Source organism: Harpia harpyja, chromosome 8 (genome assembly GCF_026419915.1).
Source record: "Harpia harpyja isolate bHarHar1 chromosome 8, bHarHar1 primary haplotype, whole genome shotgun sequence".
Classification (NCBI taxonomy): Eukaryota; Metazoa; Chordata; class Aves; order Accipitriformes; family Accipitridae; genus Harpia; species Harpia harpyja.
Window position 1 is genome coordinate 45704868 of NC_068947.1, and position 19726 is coordinate 45724593.

Below are 19726 nucleotides of genomic sequence, written 5' to 3' on the forward strand. Positions count from 1 at the left end.
AACAGTTCCCTGAGGCCCACCTCGCTGGTTCACCAAGAGTTTCAGAAAGCTTACATCACAGCACCCTCTCTCCAAGAAAGCTTACGGGGTTCCAGAAGAGTAAATAAGCTACTTCCTATTCTGGAAAAAAAAACCAAAAAACCAAAACCCAACTAAACCAACAACAACAACCCAAAACCAAAACCAACCAAACAAAACCCAAACCAAACCAAAAAGAAACCCACAAAACACCAAAACCAACCAATGAACCCACCCCTCAAAAAACCCCATCAAAATATATATATAGTAGGAATTGGGGGAAAAAAAGTGTTAGAAATTTTGTTTCATTATTTGTAATAATGATTTTGCAGTTTGCTTTCTAAAATTTGTTGCATTTAGTATTTTATTTGGAAAAGAAAAATATAAATCAGAACATCTTCATACAGAATTTCAGAGCCAAACACTTTCATGCCAAAATTTGAAAAGTGGCTTAGCCAAGCTCAGATAAAATCAGCACCAGAGTTAGAAATGAAACTCTAGAGTTCCTAACTCTTGTGCCTGAATTCAGATTGCCAAACTCACCTTTCATCAGCAAAACAGGAGTGCAAGAATTTGCATATAGGCTGGTTTTTGGAGCTATACTGGGTAGTAACTGCAGCAGGGTATTAACACTGTTCAAAAAACAATGCCACCTGAAGAAAGGAAAGAGACTGCTAGGGATGAATTAATTTTCTCTGAGGTTTTAAAAAGGACCCTTAACCTTTGTAGTATAAATCTAGTAGGTCAGATTTCTCTCCAAACTTTACTCCAGACTCCTGCTCTACTAATCAGTTGTTCTGCAATGATACTGTAAAGCTTTTATAGCAACAGCAGCATTAACATCTCAGCAACAGCAACATCTCCTACCAAAAACATGGATGTAACGAATACATGCTAACTCCATATCGAAAGAAGTGAGTTCCACTGTGCCAACATAGCCAAGGTCATTCTCCTCAATGACAAGTGCGTTACCTATCTCTAAATTCACCTCCTCTGAGGCTGAGAATAATTGCTCTGTTAAACTCAGTTTATTAAAATATTCAGTTACCCATTAAAAAATGAAAATATTTACTACCATTTACTGAACAACACACTTCTTAAAAATGTTAGTATGGCTCAGTTTCCTTCTATGGTTGTCTTGCATGCCACACAGTCACTCTGCTCTAGCCCAGCATGTACAGCGCTGTTACAGTTATTGGGACTGAGGGGGGGGGAAGGTCTGGTTTCTGCTTGCCAGCAAATGAGACTTCTGTGACTGGATTTAAGCTCCTCTCACAGAAAAGCTCACCGAGGAAAAAGTCGTTCCCAAGGATGACCTCTGTGTATACTGTATCATTTCTTTTTCATCAGTTGTGTCAAGCCCTTGCACTTAAGCAAATTCAGAGGTTATTTTTATTTTGCTTACCTAAGTTTTCAGGCAACTACATTTCTTACAGAACACAGATCTAAAGATACTCCAAGAATTAAAGTGTTAGCAGTAAAAAGGTTTCTATTGTTTACATTATAATGCTTATTTGCCAAACAATCAGAATGAAACTGCTTTATTTACTCATTAAAGAACATTGACTGATGTCCTTTACAAGTGCTGGCTTAACCTGGACTGTTAATAGAAGAAACTACAGATGAAGAGCCACATTCTGTGTACAATTATGCCTACGGTAAAAAAAGATTTTAGACCCCTCTCCAAAAAAAATACAATCAATAAATGACTGTTAAAATGACCAGTCTGCAATGGAAACTGCTAAGTATGTAGTCAGAGTAATACTAGATCAAGAAATTAGCTTCCAATTCAGCTGCGGGATTTAAAGGACAAACACATGTAGTGGAGACCTTGAGAAAGAACTCCAGTCTCAATTTTTGTTTTGGAGAAGCAATTCAACTGCTTTGTCCCACCCACCTCACTTACAGTAGCTGTAAACTCAGTTTAAGCAACTAGCAAAATGGGGTTATACCTGCTTTGCACCAGCATAAAGGAGACAGACTGTGGACAAGAAAGAGAGAGAGAGAATTCTGCTGAAGTACTAAAATGCTCTGTGAGTGTTGGTGCGACTTTCATTTTTCCCTTGCAGGCTATGCCTTTTTTTCTGCTGCCACTGAAAAGCCATGACTGAGGGATTTTAGGCATTTGGTGACAAATACCTGTTTGCTTGTTTAAATCCAGTCCCTTTGGGCAGAAACTAGAAGCTGTCAACTTTTAATGACAGCTTGGAAACAGTTTAAAAAGCTGGAACTTTGTTGATACTGGCTGCCATTCTCAGTGTTGAATTTTACCAGTCTATTCCTTAAACTAGATGCAATTTCCTGGCAAACAGCCCTTTAACTCACAGATCTGATTTTATTTCATGAAGGGACATAGTGACGCAGTTCGCTCTTCCTCTGCTCAATGAAAACACCATTTTGGCAGTGCAAAATTATCCAAGCTAGGACAACTCTTGCTGCTCCATCATTCTGCTATAGTCTGACAGCAAAACACTCACAAATACACGTAGACAGTAAAACAGAAGGTATGCATGCGCTGGAAAAACATCTGCATTGATGCAGAGATCCATCCAAGATATGCTTATACACCGCTTCAACCCCCTTGTACAGACCTTAGTTTTGAGGCATAGAATTGACTGAGCTTGTTCTGGTTGTCATAGTGAGTACTTCTGTCTTTACAAACTCCCTTAATTTAACATTTTCCCATTTTATTGGACTTTAATGAAAGCATGCAAAGCCAAAATCAATTAATAATTAGTAAGTTAATATAAAACACAGGAAATACCAACTGATGTGCATAATTATGACTGTCTACAAATAAACCTGGACCCTATCTGGAGAATTCGAATCCCTAGTGCCTGTAATATTCCAAGCCCCACGCAAGCTCACTGTAGAGACAATCCAGATCAGGAGTCATGATGGTCATCCAAGAAAAGGCTAAGAAGGTGTCCCTGCAGAAGGACTGTTAGGTGCTGATATCCAGTCCCAAAGACACATTCAGCCAAATAGAAGACTCTTGACTTTCATTGCATTAAATTCTTCATTGTACTATATTCACTCGAAAACCGCATGGATGAATTTTTTACAGTATCACAATTAACCAAATTAAATGCCCTTAATAAACTCTTTGCTTTTGTTTCTAGTTGATCACTGGTCTCCACAACAGCTACTCCACATATAAAACACTTCAAACAGCTTAAAACAGTGTCAGATATAGCTTTTCACTTTAAAACTTCCTATGATATAAAAGCACGTTTGTCTTACCTCCAAAAGTCCGTCTTCAGGTAGGTCTGTGCAGTGGACAGCATTCTGAATCTTGTTCTTCCCAAAGACAGCACGCAGAGTTCCAGGTCGGAGATGACGAGCTATCTCCTATTAAACACAAGAAAACCAAAAGACCTTTGTGAACCACACTGTCACACTGTTCCTTTATATCATGGACACAATAGAATCTTATAAAGTAAAACATTATTGTGCTATTAGTATGTGTGGTATGCTATAAAAGAAAATGAAGAGGAAAATTCCAGCTTGCACTACACACATACACAGCTGTTGAAAAAACATGACCAAGACTGTGAAAACTAACTGCTTGAAATTGGGCCAGTCAAGCCACCTTGAGTGAAACGCAGGACCCTTCATATTACAGATACACCTTCTTGGCACTTGTATTAATACAATTAGCTCATGTTAACACCTTTGCAGCTCTCAAGCACAGAATGTGCTGTCCTTAGTCACCAGACACAAGCGCACCACCTTGCAGACTGCCTCCCCTAACACTGAACTACTTGCCTCAGAACCCGGCATTTGTGAAGCCCAGCTACTGAACAGCCTCTTGGGCTTCTGCTCTGTGGTGCTTCTCTGGCACCGTGACCAGTGCCAACATCTAATCCCCTCTGAGGATCAGTCCAGACTCTCTCTCCATCTTCCTCTGTACTTTGAAGTTGACATTTCAATACTCTTCTCCATCTGCAATGCCAAACACCTCCTTGGCCTCTCAGAGTGTTTCTCTTACTACAGCAGATACACTCTGGTCCTGAGATAATGTTCCTCCCCTACCTCTTTTCTGTGGTATATCTCTCATCTTATACTGCAGAGGACTGCCTTCATTGGCTCTCCCCTCCACCATGCTCTTTCTTTCAAGGCATAATGCAGTCCTGCTGTACTTCTCTGCGCTATCACCTTGCAGTGTTGTCTTTTAATCCCTTTCCTATGCCAACTGTGCTACACCTTGTTGGCCTCTCTTCCCAACACCCTGAAGCTCTTCTCCAAGCCTACCTCATGCACAGTGTGCCTCCTTTTAAAATTCAGTGGTGATGGCATTAACCCAGTTTTCCCTCCCTAAAACCCTTTGGACATTCATCTATGAGTGTGTCCTGAGCACTGCTGCCTGTGAGGGGACAGGCCGATGACAAGCTCACACTACAACTACTGAACAAAAAAAGGCATTCTTCCTTGCCAACAGAGCCTACATCGGCCCCTTTCTGAAAAGGCACTGGGCACATTAGGGTGTAATCACTTTGGAAGTGGCCAGCACAGTTTCACTGTGCCACTCCCAGGTGTTTGTTTCGGTGTCACAGCTGGAGGTTACTGCCCCTGCAGCCGAGTCACCAGACTGGATTGTCCAAGCATTTCTTAACTTTCAGTGTCAAATGGGTTCAAAGTGACTTCAGTAGTGGCTCTTGGTTGACCTGGAAAACTTTGCACAGGTACAGTTGAGAACCACTCGCATGATGCACACTCTCTTCTGGGATGGCAGTGAATGGTTTAAGCTAGTCCCCAAAGACCTCACAAGAGCATTATCTGAAAACACCCTTTAGCCACTTTCCAGCTTCACCCACTTGTCATGTCTCATTTCTAAACTAAGACAACTGGACCTTAAAGAGAAGATTTTCTCTTAGCCCAGCAAGTCCCAGATATTTTTCTGTAATAACAATTAACAATTATGGTGATCTGTTACCTAGTAACCTAGATCTGTTACCTATGGTGATCTATTACCCACCTGGATGATAATTAAACTGCTTTAATGCTTGGAGTGTGTCTAACCCAAAACATGCTATGAGGAGAAGTTTCAGTTCCCCATTGTTACTGTGTGTACATCACAGGTCATAAGGATCTTTGGATATGGATGTCAAGGATATTTGAATAAGATACACTCAACGTCAAACAAATTTTGCTTCAGAGGAAAGTTCAAGAATTTCACTTTAAAAAAAAAAACAAACCTCCCCAAGGAGAAAAAACCCCTCCTCTACATGGTCCTCTTTAAAGGCTTGCGATAAGAAAGTCTGCTGGAGAAACAAAAGTCACATGCCAGTTAACTATAGCTATGTGACACTTGAATCAAGCCTTCCTTGAAACAACTGTTGATCCCAGTAACAACTAGCTGTCAGGAAGCCAGCAATAGCACTAGGGTTTCAATTATTTTAAGGAAAGTTTGGGCATACTAGAAAAAATTATCATGGCTATGAAACCTTTGGAAACACTTTAGCAAGAAACAGCTCAGATCAAAAAAGCTAAAGCTTGATATTTCATATGCTGTTTATTTCCTATCCATGAAACTCTTTTGCTCAAACTGTTCCATCCTCCAACAGGTCCAAAAATGCTGCTTCTTATGAAACTTTCCCAAGTTTTCCCCTGACCCATCTTCCTCACCAAACCCACTTTTCTGTTTTTTTGTTTTTGTTTTTGCTTTCTTTCTTTCTTTAAAAGCAACTCTGGCCTCCTGACTTATCATTTGTCCTAAGCTCTGATTTCTACTTCACAAATTTGTAACAGAAGACCTCATGTTTCTTCTCTCGGACTCACTCTCACTAACATTGGCAAAAGCTCCTACTGCTGCAGTACACAATCTCCTGTTCTTCCTTCAATTTTTCAATGCAGGTTGCTATGCATTCTCCTCCCCTCCTGAAACTGATCAGCCGTACACAAAGGTAGGTACTCCAGCACTTTACATTATAAGCACCTGATTAATAAGAATCTAAATAAACCTTTCTTGCCATCAGTTAACAAACAGGACAAGAGCTAAGGCAGTCTCTGATTATATTTACATAGCCAAAAAAGGTCAATAATTGTCAATTCCGAAGTTTTACTATTCTGTTGCTTTCTTACTACACCATTGAGGAACCCTCAGGGAACAAGGCCTCTGTAAATGACGGAGATACAAAGAGCTCTATGGATCATATATAGGTGTCCTTGTGTACAAGGAAATCTTGGGAACGTTTCAGGGAAGGAGGAATAGAGTTCCTTACAGAACTTATTCCTCACAGCACATATTAATGTATACTCTTCTGCTCCACGACAGGAAGCTTGCCAAGCATTTTATTTATAAGGCCTCATCTGCAACAACAGGGAGATACAAATATAAAAATGGGGTTTGGGTTGGTTCCCCCACACCCCTCCATCCCCTTTTAAACATCTTTCCGAAGCTTTCTGCTGAGTGTAGTTTCTGGTGTATGTGTTTCGTGCACTGGTTGTCAAAAACTTTTTGAAAGGAGTTGAGAGTGGGATGGTGGAGGAGTTAAGAGCAGCTACAGCTCTACCATATGCATGAGAGGAGAGTAACAAGTGTGCGCTGGAACTTCATGTGCATGTGTAAATGGGGATGCCATGAACTCACACCTCACATAAAGAATACACTGTCTGCAGCAAAACAAACCATGACTGCTGTACCAAAAGGCTTCATCCTCTTTGGTCTTATTCAGCAGGCTATTTGATCACACCTCACAGGCTGGGCTTTGATCTACAGCTAGCCCTTTGAAGATCCTTGTCCTACACAAGATACAGATGCACATATTTCATGTTTCTCTCTCTCACATAACTGTGCCCAGTGTAATACTGCCTGTATAAAGTACTTGGCACATTCTAAAATCTTTCTATTTCTGTACAAGTTAAGGGAAACAAAAACGTCACCAATGCCAGTAATATGTCAAAATCAGACTGAAAAATAAACATACTCAAGAGCAAAGCTCATTAACTGCTTTTCCTTCAAATGGCTGTTTTTTCACGGGCTGGATGGGAAGTTATATAGAACAGTAACATGTATTCCATCCAAAACTGCAGATTTCAAGAAAATCTCACCAGGTTTTTAAAAGCATCTGCCCTGAATACTTAATTGGGTATCTAGAAAGGCTGAAAGGCCACTGCCCTTAAACATTTCTGCATGCTTTGTTGTTTAAATGGCATTCAAGGAAAAGCCAAAGAGGTGACCACTGACTCTGTGCAGCAACCATTCCCTCCCTCCTCAGTGGGAAACAGCACAAATTCTGAATGGACCAAGAACAGACAAAGGAACTTTTACAGACTAAAACGTCATTCTACTTGGGCATGAACTAGAACAAGGGAACCTTGAAAATTTGTTACTGTCCTCTTGAGTGAAGCAGAATAAAAATAAGAGAGTTTGTGATCAAACTCTCTCCTACCCACAGTGTGCTCCCAGGGCAGGTTCATTCTTTTAGGTTTGCTTTCAGGCCAGCAGCATTCAGAGGACTTCTTGGGCTGCAATAAAACTCTACACAGTCCCCTCTAAGTCCCCAGTAAAACACCTTGTTTTCCTTCTCTATCCAAGCCCTGACTGCGTGTCTGCTCCTTGCTCTTCTTGGCATTCCTCATTCATCACTCTTTCTTAAGGCTTTATGTTGACTTGGTCTCCCCATCTCTGTTTTCCCCACCCTGCACTCATGAGGCTTTTTTCTTCTGCAGTTCTCCATGCTCCGCTGCTGTCATGAAAGAGATGGTCCCTTTTTCCCCTTGAGGGTGCCAACTAATCCAGAAGGCAGTAGCCAGCCTCAGGCAAACAAGCAATTGCCTTTCTCCTTTTAAGGACCAGCTGCGCCCTTGTCAAGAGAACAGAACACACATTAACTGTGAACAAACAAAATAATGTAAATTCCACCACTGACCATGGAATTTGTCTGACTGAACTTTAGCCATCAGAAAGCTGACTGCCCCGTCCAAGCTAGGCACCTGAGCTTCCTCTGTAGTAAGTGGAGGGTGATAAGCCCTTTCAGGAAAAAAAAAAAAAAAGACTCTCTTGCAGTACAACAGCTATGTAAGGTAGGTAGGATAAGTGCCTCACTCTTCCCATCATCACAGCTCTTCAGCTGGCTTTTATTTTCAGGGGATTTTAGCACCAGTCACATCACACACTGCTGGTTGCAGCAGGGAGCTGCACAAAATATTCATTCCTACACAAGCCATCAGCAAGAGGTAAAATGATAAAAGCAGCACAGCCTCTGTCATGCAGAATACAATACTAGACAAAAATCTCCTGTAATGCTTATTCAAGCTAAGAAGCACCTTAAGATTATTGTTACTATGGGAACAACCTCAGTTGATCAGTCTAATATCTTCTTTAACTTCACAGAAGTTCCCATCCATAGACAAAGGCTTAACTGCCAAAATGAAACCTGTGGTCTCAGATGATCTTGTGCATGATACCACAACAGCTAGCTTGCTTCAGCTTGCTTCGCGTGTTTTCTTTGCAGCCCATACTCTTTCCAAACTCTAGCCAACCAGTTTTGATGATGTGTGTGCCCCCCTAGTTACCTCAGCTCTAGCCTGATTTATGTTCCCCAGTTTCATGGAATGAGCCACCTTACACTCAACATCAGCTGCTGCCGAACACAATTTTCTAGTCCTGCATCAGTCCAAGGTCCGTTTAATCATCCCTAAGTGCAGTGCTAAGACTTCTGTCTATATTACAAAGAGAAAAATCTACATAAGATGGTGCTGCTACTACTGTAAAGTCTTTAACTGGGGAAGAGCACATTTTGCCCTGAAACCTGGGGCCTGCCTGTTGAAGGGTACTTCAGAAAGTTTCTAAATACAAAACCAGGTCAATGTTAAAGAGAATACAATAGGTTTCCTTCAGCTCACATTTCACAAACCAATCCAGAACAGAAGTCTCTGGTTGACAAAGTGACACATTTTCTCTTTCTTTGTGTTCCACACGAGCTGCAGCAAAGTCATGTACACATATGGAGTCAGTATCAACGGCCTTATGCACGCTTCCAAGGAAGACAGTGTTATCAGATAGCATTTTCTACTTTCCATACATCACAAAAAAAGAATCAAACCAAAAGAATCCCCTCCAAACTAACCCCCTCCACTAAACACCCCTCATCTTTTGATCTTTATCACAAAACAAACTGATACACAGGTTCTCAAGAATCTGGAAAGGTTGCGTTGAAAGTCTTTATAATATTTAGCCTAATCTTCTATCTCCTGAGCACTGTGCATTTGACCTAGACAGTCAGGTTGTCTTCTCCTTACTGATGGTAAAATATTTATGCCTCCAATGACTTGCTGGCTGTCCTGACAAGTTTCTCGTATCTTTAACTGAGCCAAGTCTTTACGCATACAGTTATGTACTTGAAACAGTGTGGTTGCAAAGGTTTGTTCAGCAAATTAAATGATCTGATCCAGGCAACAGCAGCCAAATTTTCAGTTGCAAGGCTAAAAAGTGCGCCTGAGGCTCACCTTCTTCCAAAATCAAATAGTTTTGCAACAGTAGCAGCAAATAATAAAACCATAGTTTATTTTGTTACAAAAGCCTACTCTGGTCTGAGTAAAAAAAAAAAAAATTAAAATAAAAAAATCCGTCTGCTTTTCTGTTTATTTTAAAGTCAGTCTACCTCTGAACTACGAGTCTGAAGCCCTGTATCTTTTGGAAGTTTTGTTAACGGACCTAAAATTATCTTCCATGCTCCAGCGATGGCAGTTTTTTTGGAAGCTCACAAGTCTGTAGAAGTTGTTACACTGTCTCCTTCTCACCCTCCATCCCCTGAGGCACTTTCATTCTCTCTGCTTCACTCCTACACGTTCCCTACCACTCCTTCTCTCTGGCAGCCCAAAGGTGCTGCACCAACTCTCCACAGACTCTCTGCTGTGGGCAGCAAACGTGGCACATTTGCCAGCCTGAGATAGCATTTTTACCAGTCTTGGTGCTTCTGGTTGATGCTTAAGCATTCCAATGGTAACTGCCCTGCTCAGAAACTTATTTACTGTTATATTTGTGTGCCTATCTGCCCTTGCCAATGGGCTGAATTTAGATAAGAGCAAGCAGCCACGCTTCTGAGTTAAGTGCAAACTAGATTGGATGGTGAAGTCTTGAGGATAACTGACATACCAAATGTAAGTTGGTCACAAAATAGGAATAAAGATAAAATATCTAGCTCTCTTCTTGTATTATCTGAGTGCAATAAGGGATATTTACATTTCTTGACAAGTTGGAAAAAGGAAGCATTTAAGAACTGAAAAGCAACTAACTCCACAAGACATCAGAAAACACAGTATAACTGTAAATTTGATTATTAGTTGCTTTACTTTAAGCTTTAAAGGTGAAATATTGGTCCTGCTGTGCCACTACTGAGTGCCTTCGAGGCATTCAGAATTTCATCCATTTATTAATTCACCTGTAAAACAAGGATAAAAAAAATACTAGGCTGCAAGGGATATTTTGGGATTTCATTAATTCATGTTAGCAAAATATCTGGAGAGCCTCCAGTGAAAGTCACTATGAAGTTGCAAGACATTATTTTTAGTCTGCAGACATCTTGGCTGAGTTTTCCCCTGTAAGAACAAGAAAAATTATAAATTATCTTTTCCTCTGAAATTTTTGAGACGGAATTTTACATTTGCAAAAGCAGTCCAGATATCTGAGCTTTACACTTTGCAAAGCAGAAAAAACTGCTTTAAAATTCTACTGAGACTTCCCTAGCCGAACCAACTTCGGACCATCCACTTCAACAGAAGGCGCAGACAAACTGGAAGACAAAGCTCACAAGTCTGCTGCAAACCTCAGAGATTCTTCTCATTTGGGACTTAGCATGGGAGAGAGCTTTCCCTTCCACTCTGTGCCCTCAAGCCTCTCCAATCCAACTGCAAGCTTTTCCTTGGAGGTGGCAGTGGTGCCATCTCTTTCCACACACTTGTGAACAGCCTTGTTCTGATGGAAGGAATCAATCATTATTTGTGTTACAACTGTTTTTTAAAAGCCCCTGCTGTATTCAGGACTAGCTGTACTTGTCAGTGTTCTATACATACTGAGACACAGCTCCTGGCCTGGAAAACTTATAAGAAGAGATACAAAGAACAGAAAACGGGAGCAGAATGGATCCCATTTTTTTGGAGTGGGAAACCAAGACAGGGAGACAATAATTTTCCAGGGGCACAAAGAAATACACATTTCACAAGGATCACAAGTTCAATGTCTAGCTCTTAGCTCAGATCTTTGAATCCCAGACCAGTTCCTCAACTATTCTCTCTCCCTGATTCAATGCTATTTTAATTCCTGTGTAGCACTCTGATGACAAGCCACAGCCTGCAAAAACTCAGGCCATGCCAAGTCACATAGGGGAACTTCAAAGCTGCCATGGGAACATGAAGAACTGCTGCTCACCCATCTTCTGCCCCACCCTTGTTCTAGTCCCTTGATCTGAGAAGTCAAGGGACACATAGAAAGGGAAAACTTCTTAGTAGGAGTATCCAAGGGAAGTCCCATGTGCACATCAGATGCAGTCTATCATATTGTAAGCAAAAGCAGCTGCTAAATATTCTGCTCAGGTGGCCCTGCAGTAGAACAGAGAATGTCAGCCTAAACCAAACAGACCAGCAAGCAGCACCCCAAATTATTCAGCAGGTTTTCAGTACTTGAATTCATCATTTTATATCCAGTTTTTAAAATGCCTTTGTTTAGTTAATAGTGTCCACAGTCAACGAGACCAGTGGTACAGAATGAAAACTATTACTGCAGCTGTTCTCGTGGCTATCAGCAATTGCAGAGAGGAGGATTTAAAATAATAACAAGAACAATAATACCACCCATCATCATCAGAAATGCAAACCCAGACTACCTCCTCCTTTTTGTTACAGAAGGCAAGGCTTAGGCCACGGTATTTGTTTTCAGGCACTTTGAAGCCTTCAATAATGTAGCTCAAGCAGAAAATGACTGCAGATATGCTCTGGCCACTGCATGTACTTCTTGCATTACTACAACAGCATGCAAAGCACCTAGGGAATGTCAGTCCATACACATCCTGTTGCAATGTACAGTACAAGGATGTCACCTAGAAAGCCAACTGATCCCTCTTACGGGAAACCCACTTGAGAAACCAGTCGATCTCCTTCCAGCAGTGATCAGTTCCCCTCAGATCAATCTCTTTTGTGTATCAGTTTATCAAGAGTACATAAGATACACTATGATCTGCAGCTCCTTTTCTGTTTGGTTATTATTAGCTCTTCCACCAATTTATTAACATAGCAGTCCTCAGGGACAAGAAAAAAAAAAGTCACACACATCCAAGAATTGGCTACTCAAGCTGCTGACTGAAAGACATGAAACCTTTTGGGACAGCTACAGTCAACTCCAGGATACTCAAGATCACAATATCATCATGGTTGTATGGAAAAGTGAGTGCCCTACTGCCCTTTTTCTACACGTTTATAACTTTATTGCACATTTTCAACAAGCACCTTTGTGAGCTGACTCTTGCTAACTGCCTTCTATAGTGCTCTAGAAAAGGCCCTTGCAGCCTGTTCTAACAAGTTCTACCTTGGTTTATTATTTTGTTAATTTTTTTTTTACTGGAGATATCACTTATATTAATTCATAACTTGAAGTATACATAACAGCACTACAAAACTACTATGTTCCAATGATAAGTCAGGAAGAATTCAAGTGAAGGACAAGGCTATCTACAGTCAACAAAAATCTGAGTCAGGCATGTAAGCAAATGCTCTTAATCTATTCAAATCAAAGGTTCTGCAAACACACAAGGTCACTGTGACCAGGATGCTAAGAAACTGGAGAAGGAGAAAAGAGTTGTTTAGCGCAGTAACAGTATCATTTTCTTATCCAGACAGAGTGACCTCAGCACTTCCCGTATCTTCTGGTAACACTGCTCCCTTTTTCCAAGGAAGGGCTGAGGTTACAGAGAATTTGTTTTTTGCTTTAATGCTTCTTTTCAGGGATTAACTTTTACATACTCAAAAACATCACTGTCCAATGTAAAAGAGTGATTTGCTGTCTGCTGTAACCAAACAGAACACAAGGTAAGCAAAGAAAACAACCGCACAGACTGAAATTAACCCAGAACCACCTTGTTCTCGAAAAGGCTCTTACTTTGTGCCTTTTATGGACCAAATATATTAATGAATCTATTCTCAGAAACCTCAGCAGCTACAGCAGAACCATAATAGAACAGTCCAAAGGGGGGGGGGGGTGTGCAGAAAGATAAGGAATCACCAAGGAAGGTAGACCTCCTGCAACTGCAGGAGGAGACTACAACCTAGGAATTCTGATGACCAGCTCTGTGTCTTACTGACAAAGACTGCATTTTCACAAGGGGGAAGAATACTTTGATTTTTAAAAAGCATTAAAACCCTCCCATAGGCGAGGTAAATTGCACTGTAATCCAGTGTAGCTGGGAGAAACAAGCCCTAGAGAGAACCCTGTGGATTACTTCTGATCAGCCTATGGGTGTAAAATTACATTGTGTATTTGTCTATACCAGGCTGGTATCACATGGTCACCTGATATGTTAGAAGCCTACCTCATTTTCTACAGTAGTGAGAAACAAAACTTTTCTCCTTAATCCATCTAAGATACATAAGCAGAGATACAATAAAGATATGGTATTAGCTAGCATTATTTAAAAAACAAACCAAGCAAATACTAAAAGAAACTAGGCAAGTAAGCACTTTTAAAACTTTGTGCGGTCACTTTTTAAATAAAATATGATCCATCTATATGAGATGCTAAGTCTGTAACATCAGTCTCTAAAACTTGGCATATATTCAAAGCTTGGAGAGAACCTAAACAGGAAGATGTAATACAAACAGGATATGGAAGCATTCATTCTGCAAAACAAGATAGGCAGACAGACACTTATAACCAAAACCCCACACAATCCGGAAAACCCCACCTCCTCAATGCTGAATAGACAAATTTATGTAACTCACAGCATTTATAAGAATCTTGTATTCATCATAGATGCTTAAATTTTAATAACACCTACCTACTACTTTGGGACGCACTCAGTTTGAGTGCAAAGGGAGCCTTTAGCATCCCTAAGCCAGTCTTTCAGGCTTCTTTCACACCTACCTATAGATACAATTAAGTCTTCGTGATTTCAGATTAGGCTAAATGTCTTCATGTGTCTGCAGAGCTGAACGGTACAAAGTCCTTGACCAAGAAATTGAGTTTTCTTAAAAAGTAAATATTCTAAGTGTGACTTAAACCCTTACCAAAACGGCTAGCCCTACGATGCTTTGCAGGGAAAGGCCTAAAAACCTAGCTCCAGGATACCCTGACACGTTACCCATTCCGGGGCATAGGCAGGAGGTCTCTGTGGCAGCACAGCAAGTCAAGGAAGACCAGTAACCAGTGCTGTTAATGCCTTGTGGCACATCTCTGCTTTTCTTCAGTCTCCTCTTGCTAAAATAGGGTAAGCTATTCCAGCCTGGAACCAGGCACGAGGAGCCCAGGAAGAACCAGTTCAAAGCCAGAGACAGCCCGACATAAGGGAAAGACGAGAACACAGATGGGAACCCTGAGGCTTCTGAAGTTGATGCTACTTTCCAGGAGGGCATACAGGATTTTTGGCAAAACGTTGATAACTTCCTGAAAATGTCCAGACATTGCAGTCAAGAAGGTGCCCTGTTGTGCGGGGATACTAAAATATCATAGTGACAGGTAGCAGAAGAAACTACAAAAAACCCCCTAGATAGGCTACAGGGGCTTTGGTAGCCAACTGAGGAAAAAAAAAAAAAGCATTGCAGCAGCCAGAAACAAGATGCAAATGTACTCCACTTTCAGTCCTCTCCCAGAAGTCCCCAGCATGTTCTCTCCAGAGGATGAAAGCAGCAGACTCTTCCAGCATCACGTCTCTGTGGTGGTAGTGGGCTTGATATCAGACAATGCAATATCTTTTATTATCTACTTTATCAAACGACTGTAATTTGTGACCACTGAATCTAAGTTCAATGACCTCCCACCCAGGATTTACTTAGGCACTGCTGACACATTGAAGTCTGGTAGCTCTGGAGCCTCAGACAAGGAGTGGCAGATAAAAGTTTTTTTCAAACTGTAACCTTGCCAACATGCCTCAATCACACTGGATTTAAAGAAGAGTTCAGTCTTGAGGGCTCTGTTGGTATTTAGTCTCCCGATGGAGACTGCCAGCCACCACTAATAACAGCAATTTTCAGCACATATGCACCTACCCGTCAAGAATCAAAGTGAGCCTACAAACTCCAGTTCCACATGACACTGAACAGCCATCATATGACAGCAGCCTTCAGGCAATAACAAGTGATATTTAAAGCAAGCCACTTGCAAGCAAAAGGGTCCTCCACCACTACTAGTGCTCTGATTTTTGTTCTAATCTCCCCACAAAGACATAGTTCAGCGAGGCTGAAGTCCCTCTTCCTATCAAAGGACTTCCCAGTGCCTGCAAAGGGTGGCTTGGAGAAGACAGTACGCAAGAAACAGAGCTCTAAGCAGGTCACCTCAAAATTATAACCAGATCATGCATACGTGCCACTACAAAGCACATACAGACACACAATTAAAGCAAATAGGGTGGGAGGAGGAGGGTGTCAGGGTCTGCAGACCTCTGCAATACCCATTCAGAAGCAAGAGAAACACATCAGGAGAACTTACTATGAATACTGAATTCATGCCTGTAAAAAACAATTATTGGATTCTTGACTCTCAGATGCTCCCAGGGCTACACACAGCTTTGACAGGAAGAACAAATATGACATTTATGTATCAGTCTTGTTTCTGGTGCAGCCAGTGCAGACTCCATCCGTTTTAAACCAGGGAAACCAACTCATTGCCACAGGTGTGATGTTTGGCATCCACACAGACACAGGCTTGTCTCTGACAACAAGCTATAACACTTTTGGAGGTAAATTTCAAACAGTCTAAAGTGGTGGTGGCAACTCAGGGTTACAGTCACATTACAGCTGTGGGTCACTAGAGCACAGCTGTCTTAACACTTCCTTTCTGCTAGATCCAGTCTTAATAAGCCCCCTGCCCATGCACAGAGGGATGACACAGAACAAGGCAGGAGAATTCCTGAACCCACCAAGACTTTAGGCTTTAGGAATAAGCAGTGTCAGCTCACCAAAAGGGGGCTGCCTTAGAGGGAAGAATCTCCCTCCACAGACAGTCAAAAATTACCATGTCCCCCAACTAAGAGGCCTTAGCACTGTCTAGAACACATTTTCATTAGACCTGCAGAGGCTGATGTGGAAATTAAAAACTGAAAGGACAGAGTCAGATGGCTGACCCTAAATAACATCTAAGCAATTCAATCATGTCTTTCCCATTGCAGGCTTAGACAGCAGGATATCGTAACTGGTATTGATCGATCTGTTTGCTACTCTAGCTGATAATAGTTTGGCTCTGAATGGAATTTTTTATTATTATTACATGACTCAGGCTATCTGAGCCCATAATCAATTATATGAAAATCTTCTTCATCAAAGAATTAGATTAATAAATCTTATTTCTCTGGAAACACATTATGTACTTCACTGTCAACACTCTGACTAAGGCTCACTAGGCTATAGGGAGAATCCACATTGAAACAGCTATGAAGGTACTGCCAGAAAATGAATACTTGGGAGCTCAAAAATTGTCTTCATATTTCTTTATGTCTTCCACTGAACTATTTTTTATTGATGCAATATGAAAATGTGGTGCTGCTAATGTAGTTCTAGGAATGAACATGAACATTTTCAGCCACACATGTAGATACTTTTCAGTGCTAGAGAGTCACAGAAGGTCTATACAAACAAAAATCTTACAGCAACAGTGCTCTTTGGCTTATATCGTTATCCCTATGTAACTGACGTGATAACTGAGGCAGAAACATATTGAACTTTTTGTCCAAGGTCACACAGTGAGGTCAGGAACGGAGCTAAAGCAGACTCCAGCTCTTTCAGTTCACCGCTTTTTTTTAAACCTTGTAATCTTCCTTTTAGCTCTTTGGCGTTGATGCAAAAGTACAAAAGACTGTTAATACACTGTTACCCTTAAAATTGCAAATCCTCAATGTAAAAAGAATGAAGGTTAAGATCTAAAGCAAGTAACGAAAATCCCTTTCCAGCCCACTGGATGCAGAAATATTGCAGCATGTCCCATCACTTTAATAATATCTCACAGCAGAAGTGTGAATTGAGTCACTTTTAGTGTACTGCCAATCCTAACTAAAAGCTATTAAGACTACTAAAAGTTATGCAGTCAGCCAGGAACACATAGCTGATGTAGATTCCTGGAATTACATGTTATAACCAACCTTTTCATTTGTGCATAAAGTAAGTTCAAAAGACAGGTAAAAATAAAAAAATAAAAGCAATATATCTAATTTCTATAGCATTTTACAAGTGTTGTATGAATACTACGTAATCACCTCATGTTACTACCTATTTCAACATAGAGGCTGCATGAAGATGTGAAAACTGCAGCTGTAGCTTCAGACTTAGGTCTGAACAAGGTAATAACAAAAGGCCTCCAAGTGCTCCAGAGGCCAAAAATACACAAACACCAATCAAATGAAACATCGATGCCAGCAAGCTCAAGCAGTGACAGGATTCCCTGGCCACCATCCCCCTCTTCCAAGGTTTTCCGTTACAGCCTTTGCTTTCTGATTCACATGAAACAATGTCAAATCAATGCAGAATAGTTTGCGGATTTTTTTCTTACCGCACTTAAACAGAACAGCTTTCTTGGTAGTGCACACTGTGCTCTATTTACACCTACCCCTCTCCAAGCACTTTCATTTCTTTACAATGAAGAAACATAGCTTCTTTTCTGTTGAACTTTGGTTGCAGTTAGCAACTCTTATTTCGAAGTGATAGTGTGTATCAAAAGTTCAAGTTTGTGTTCTTTAGTAATCTGATTTAATTAACTTTTTAACTCCTCTTCCTAGCTTTCTAGAGCAGTCACCTCTTTGCCATAGGTGTAATTTTTTTTCTCTCAATGTCAGAACTGCACCGGTAGAAACAGACTGAAATAGCACCCAGCATGAAAAATGTAATTTAACAACCTGCATTACAAGATTTTATACTATATTTTGAAAAAGGGTTTAAATGATTCAAACACCCTATGGAAAATCAGTGGAATTCAAAGTCATTTCAGAAATCCCATTCCTATTTGAAATTTAAATACCCAAACAGAAATGCTCAGCTGCTCATAGAATCTCAATATCTCAAACCTCCTAGCTTTGGGTGCACAGCAGAGGCTGTGGGTGCTTCCCCTCCTTGAAAAGCTACAGTCTTGTGTGGAACCTGGAGATCTTTTTTACACAGCCCTTATTAATGTTGTGAAGAAACAGTATTTTCAAGATGGGTATCAGAATGGCTGCTGGCCTTTTACAGGGGTGTTGCAACAATAAGTAAAGCACAAATACATGTTTATTATAGTAGATGTGGAGAGTGCCTTCCATTTTTAAAGCCTACACGTTGGCCACAGACACGTTCCAGCACAGAGAGAATGAGGCGCAGAGCAACACCAAGAGCAAGTCACACAAGTAGTCTGGGACCTGGCTTTGAGGAACAGCTAAACTAGAGGCTGCAATTGGAAGACAAGAAAAACAAGCATCACAGCTGATCTGAAAGATTACAGAAAGGCCTCAGATGAGGCCACCAATGATACAAAAAATTCCAGCTGCACTCCAGGAGCTTAAGCTGAGTGTAATTAAAAATGCTGACAGTTCACCAAGAGTGCAACGACCCAGCCGGCCACTCATTAGAAAAGTGCCAGTGTACAACAAAAATGTAAGCAGCAGCAAGATCTGCAGAAAAGCATTTTTCCTAGTGCATATACTAGCCACCAGGAACAAATGTTCCACAAGCCTGCAACCTGTGACACTGAGCCCTTCAATCAGGTCACAGTAATTTTGAGAGTGAGCATGTCCAGCACAGCTCCTTGCAGACAAGTATCTTTATCCCACTGCCTGCTTTCCAGATTTGATACGCTGTTCGTACACTACTACAGAGAGGCTCAAAGCAGGTTTTTGGTTAGTAGTCTTCCCTACTACCACACGAGAGGTTTAAACAAAGTATTTATAAGCTGGTTTATAACGAAGGGTACTTTTGGCAGAGAGCTTTACTGACCTGCAGTGCTAACAAAATACTACCCAGTTAGAGAATATAGCACAAAGTTCATTTCATTTTTAGCATTGTACGCTTGGTATAAATTGCTAGCTTATTAAAGCATAATCTTCAAAATGGAAAAACTGTAATTCTTTCTTCAGCCCTAAACATCAGGGACTTGGACAAAATCAGACCTATTTCCAAATGACATCTCGCTTTGATTTGAGAAAATTTATATCACCTCTTTTTGGGTGCCTTTTATTGATGTGTACCCCAACTGTCTCCCTGCAAAACCAAGAACAGACTGAAAAGGCTGTTAACATTCATACCCAGTTTAGATATCTGACTTGCCACAAAGTAATTATTACATTTGCTATGTACGTAAGATATAATTAACAGCACATGTGATTGGGAGAGATTCATTATATAAGTCAAATTCCAACACCTTCACTCACTTCAAACAGCACCTTGCTTTGAGAGTAATCACAGTGATTTCAATGGCACTACTTGCCAAATAGGGTACTATTTAACAGGAGCCAAAGTGACCCAGTAAAGTGCATTTTATAGTAAACTTGCTCTTCACTTGCGTTTATAAACAGCCTGTACACACATCAGGATCTAGCATATA

The 19726-nt window shown here is 40.8% G+C and overlaps 1 protein-coding gene across 3 annotated transcripts in view; it reads right to left on the reverse strand.

Moving 5' to 3' along the window:
- The window catches only part of NME7 (NME/NM23 family member 7), a 92547-nt gene that overhangs the window by 14096 nt on the left and 58725 nt on the right, over positions 1 to 19726 (reverse strand). For all 3 annotated transcript variants that reach the window (XM_052794139.1, XM_052794140.1, XM_052794141.1), the window contains exon 11: positions 3262 to 3369. In XM_052794139.1, coding sequence (XP_052650099.1) covers positions 3262 to 3369 — 108 coding nt within the window. The remainder of the gene's footprint in view (positions 1 to 3261; positions 3370 to 19726) is intronic.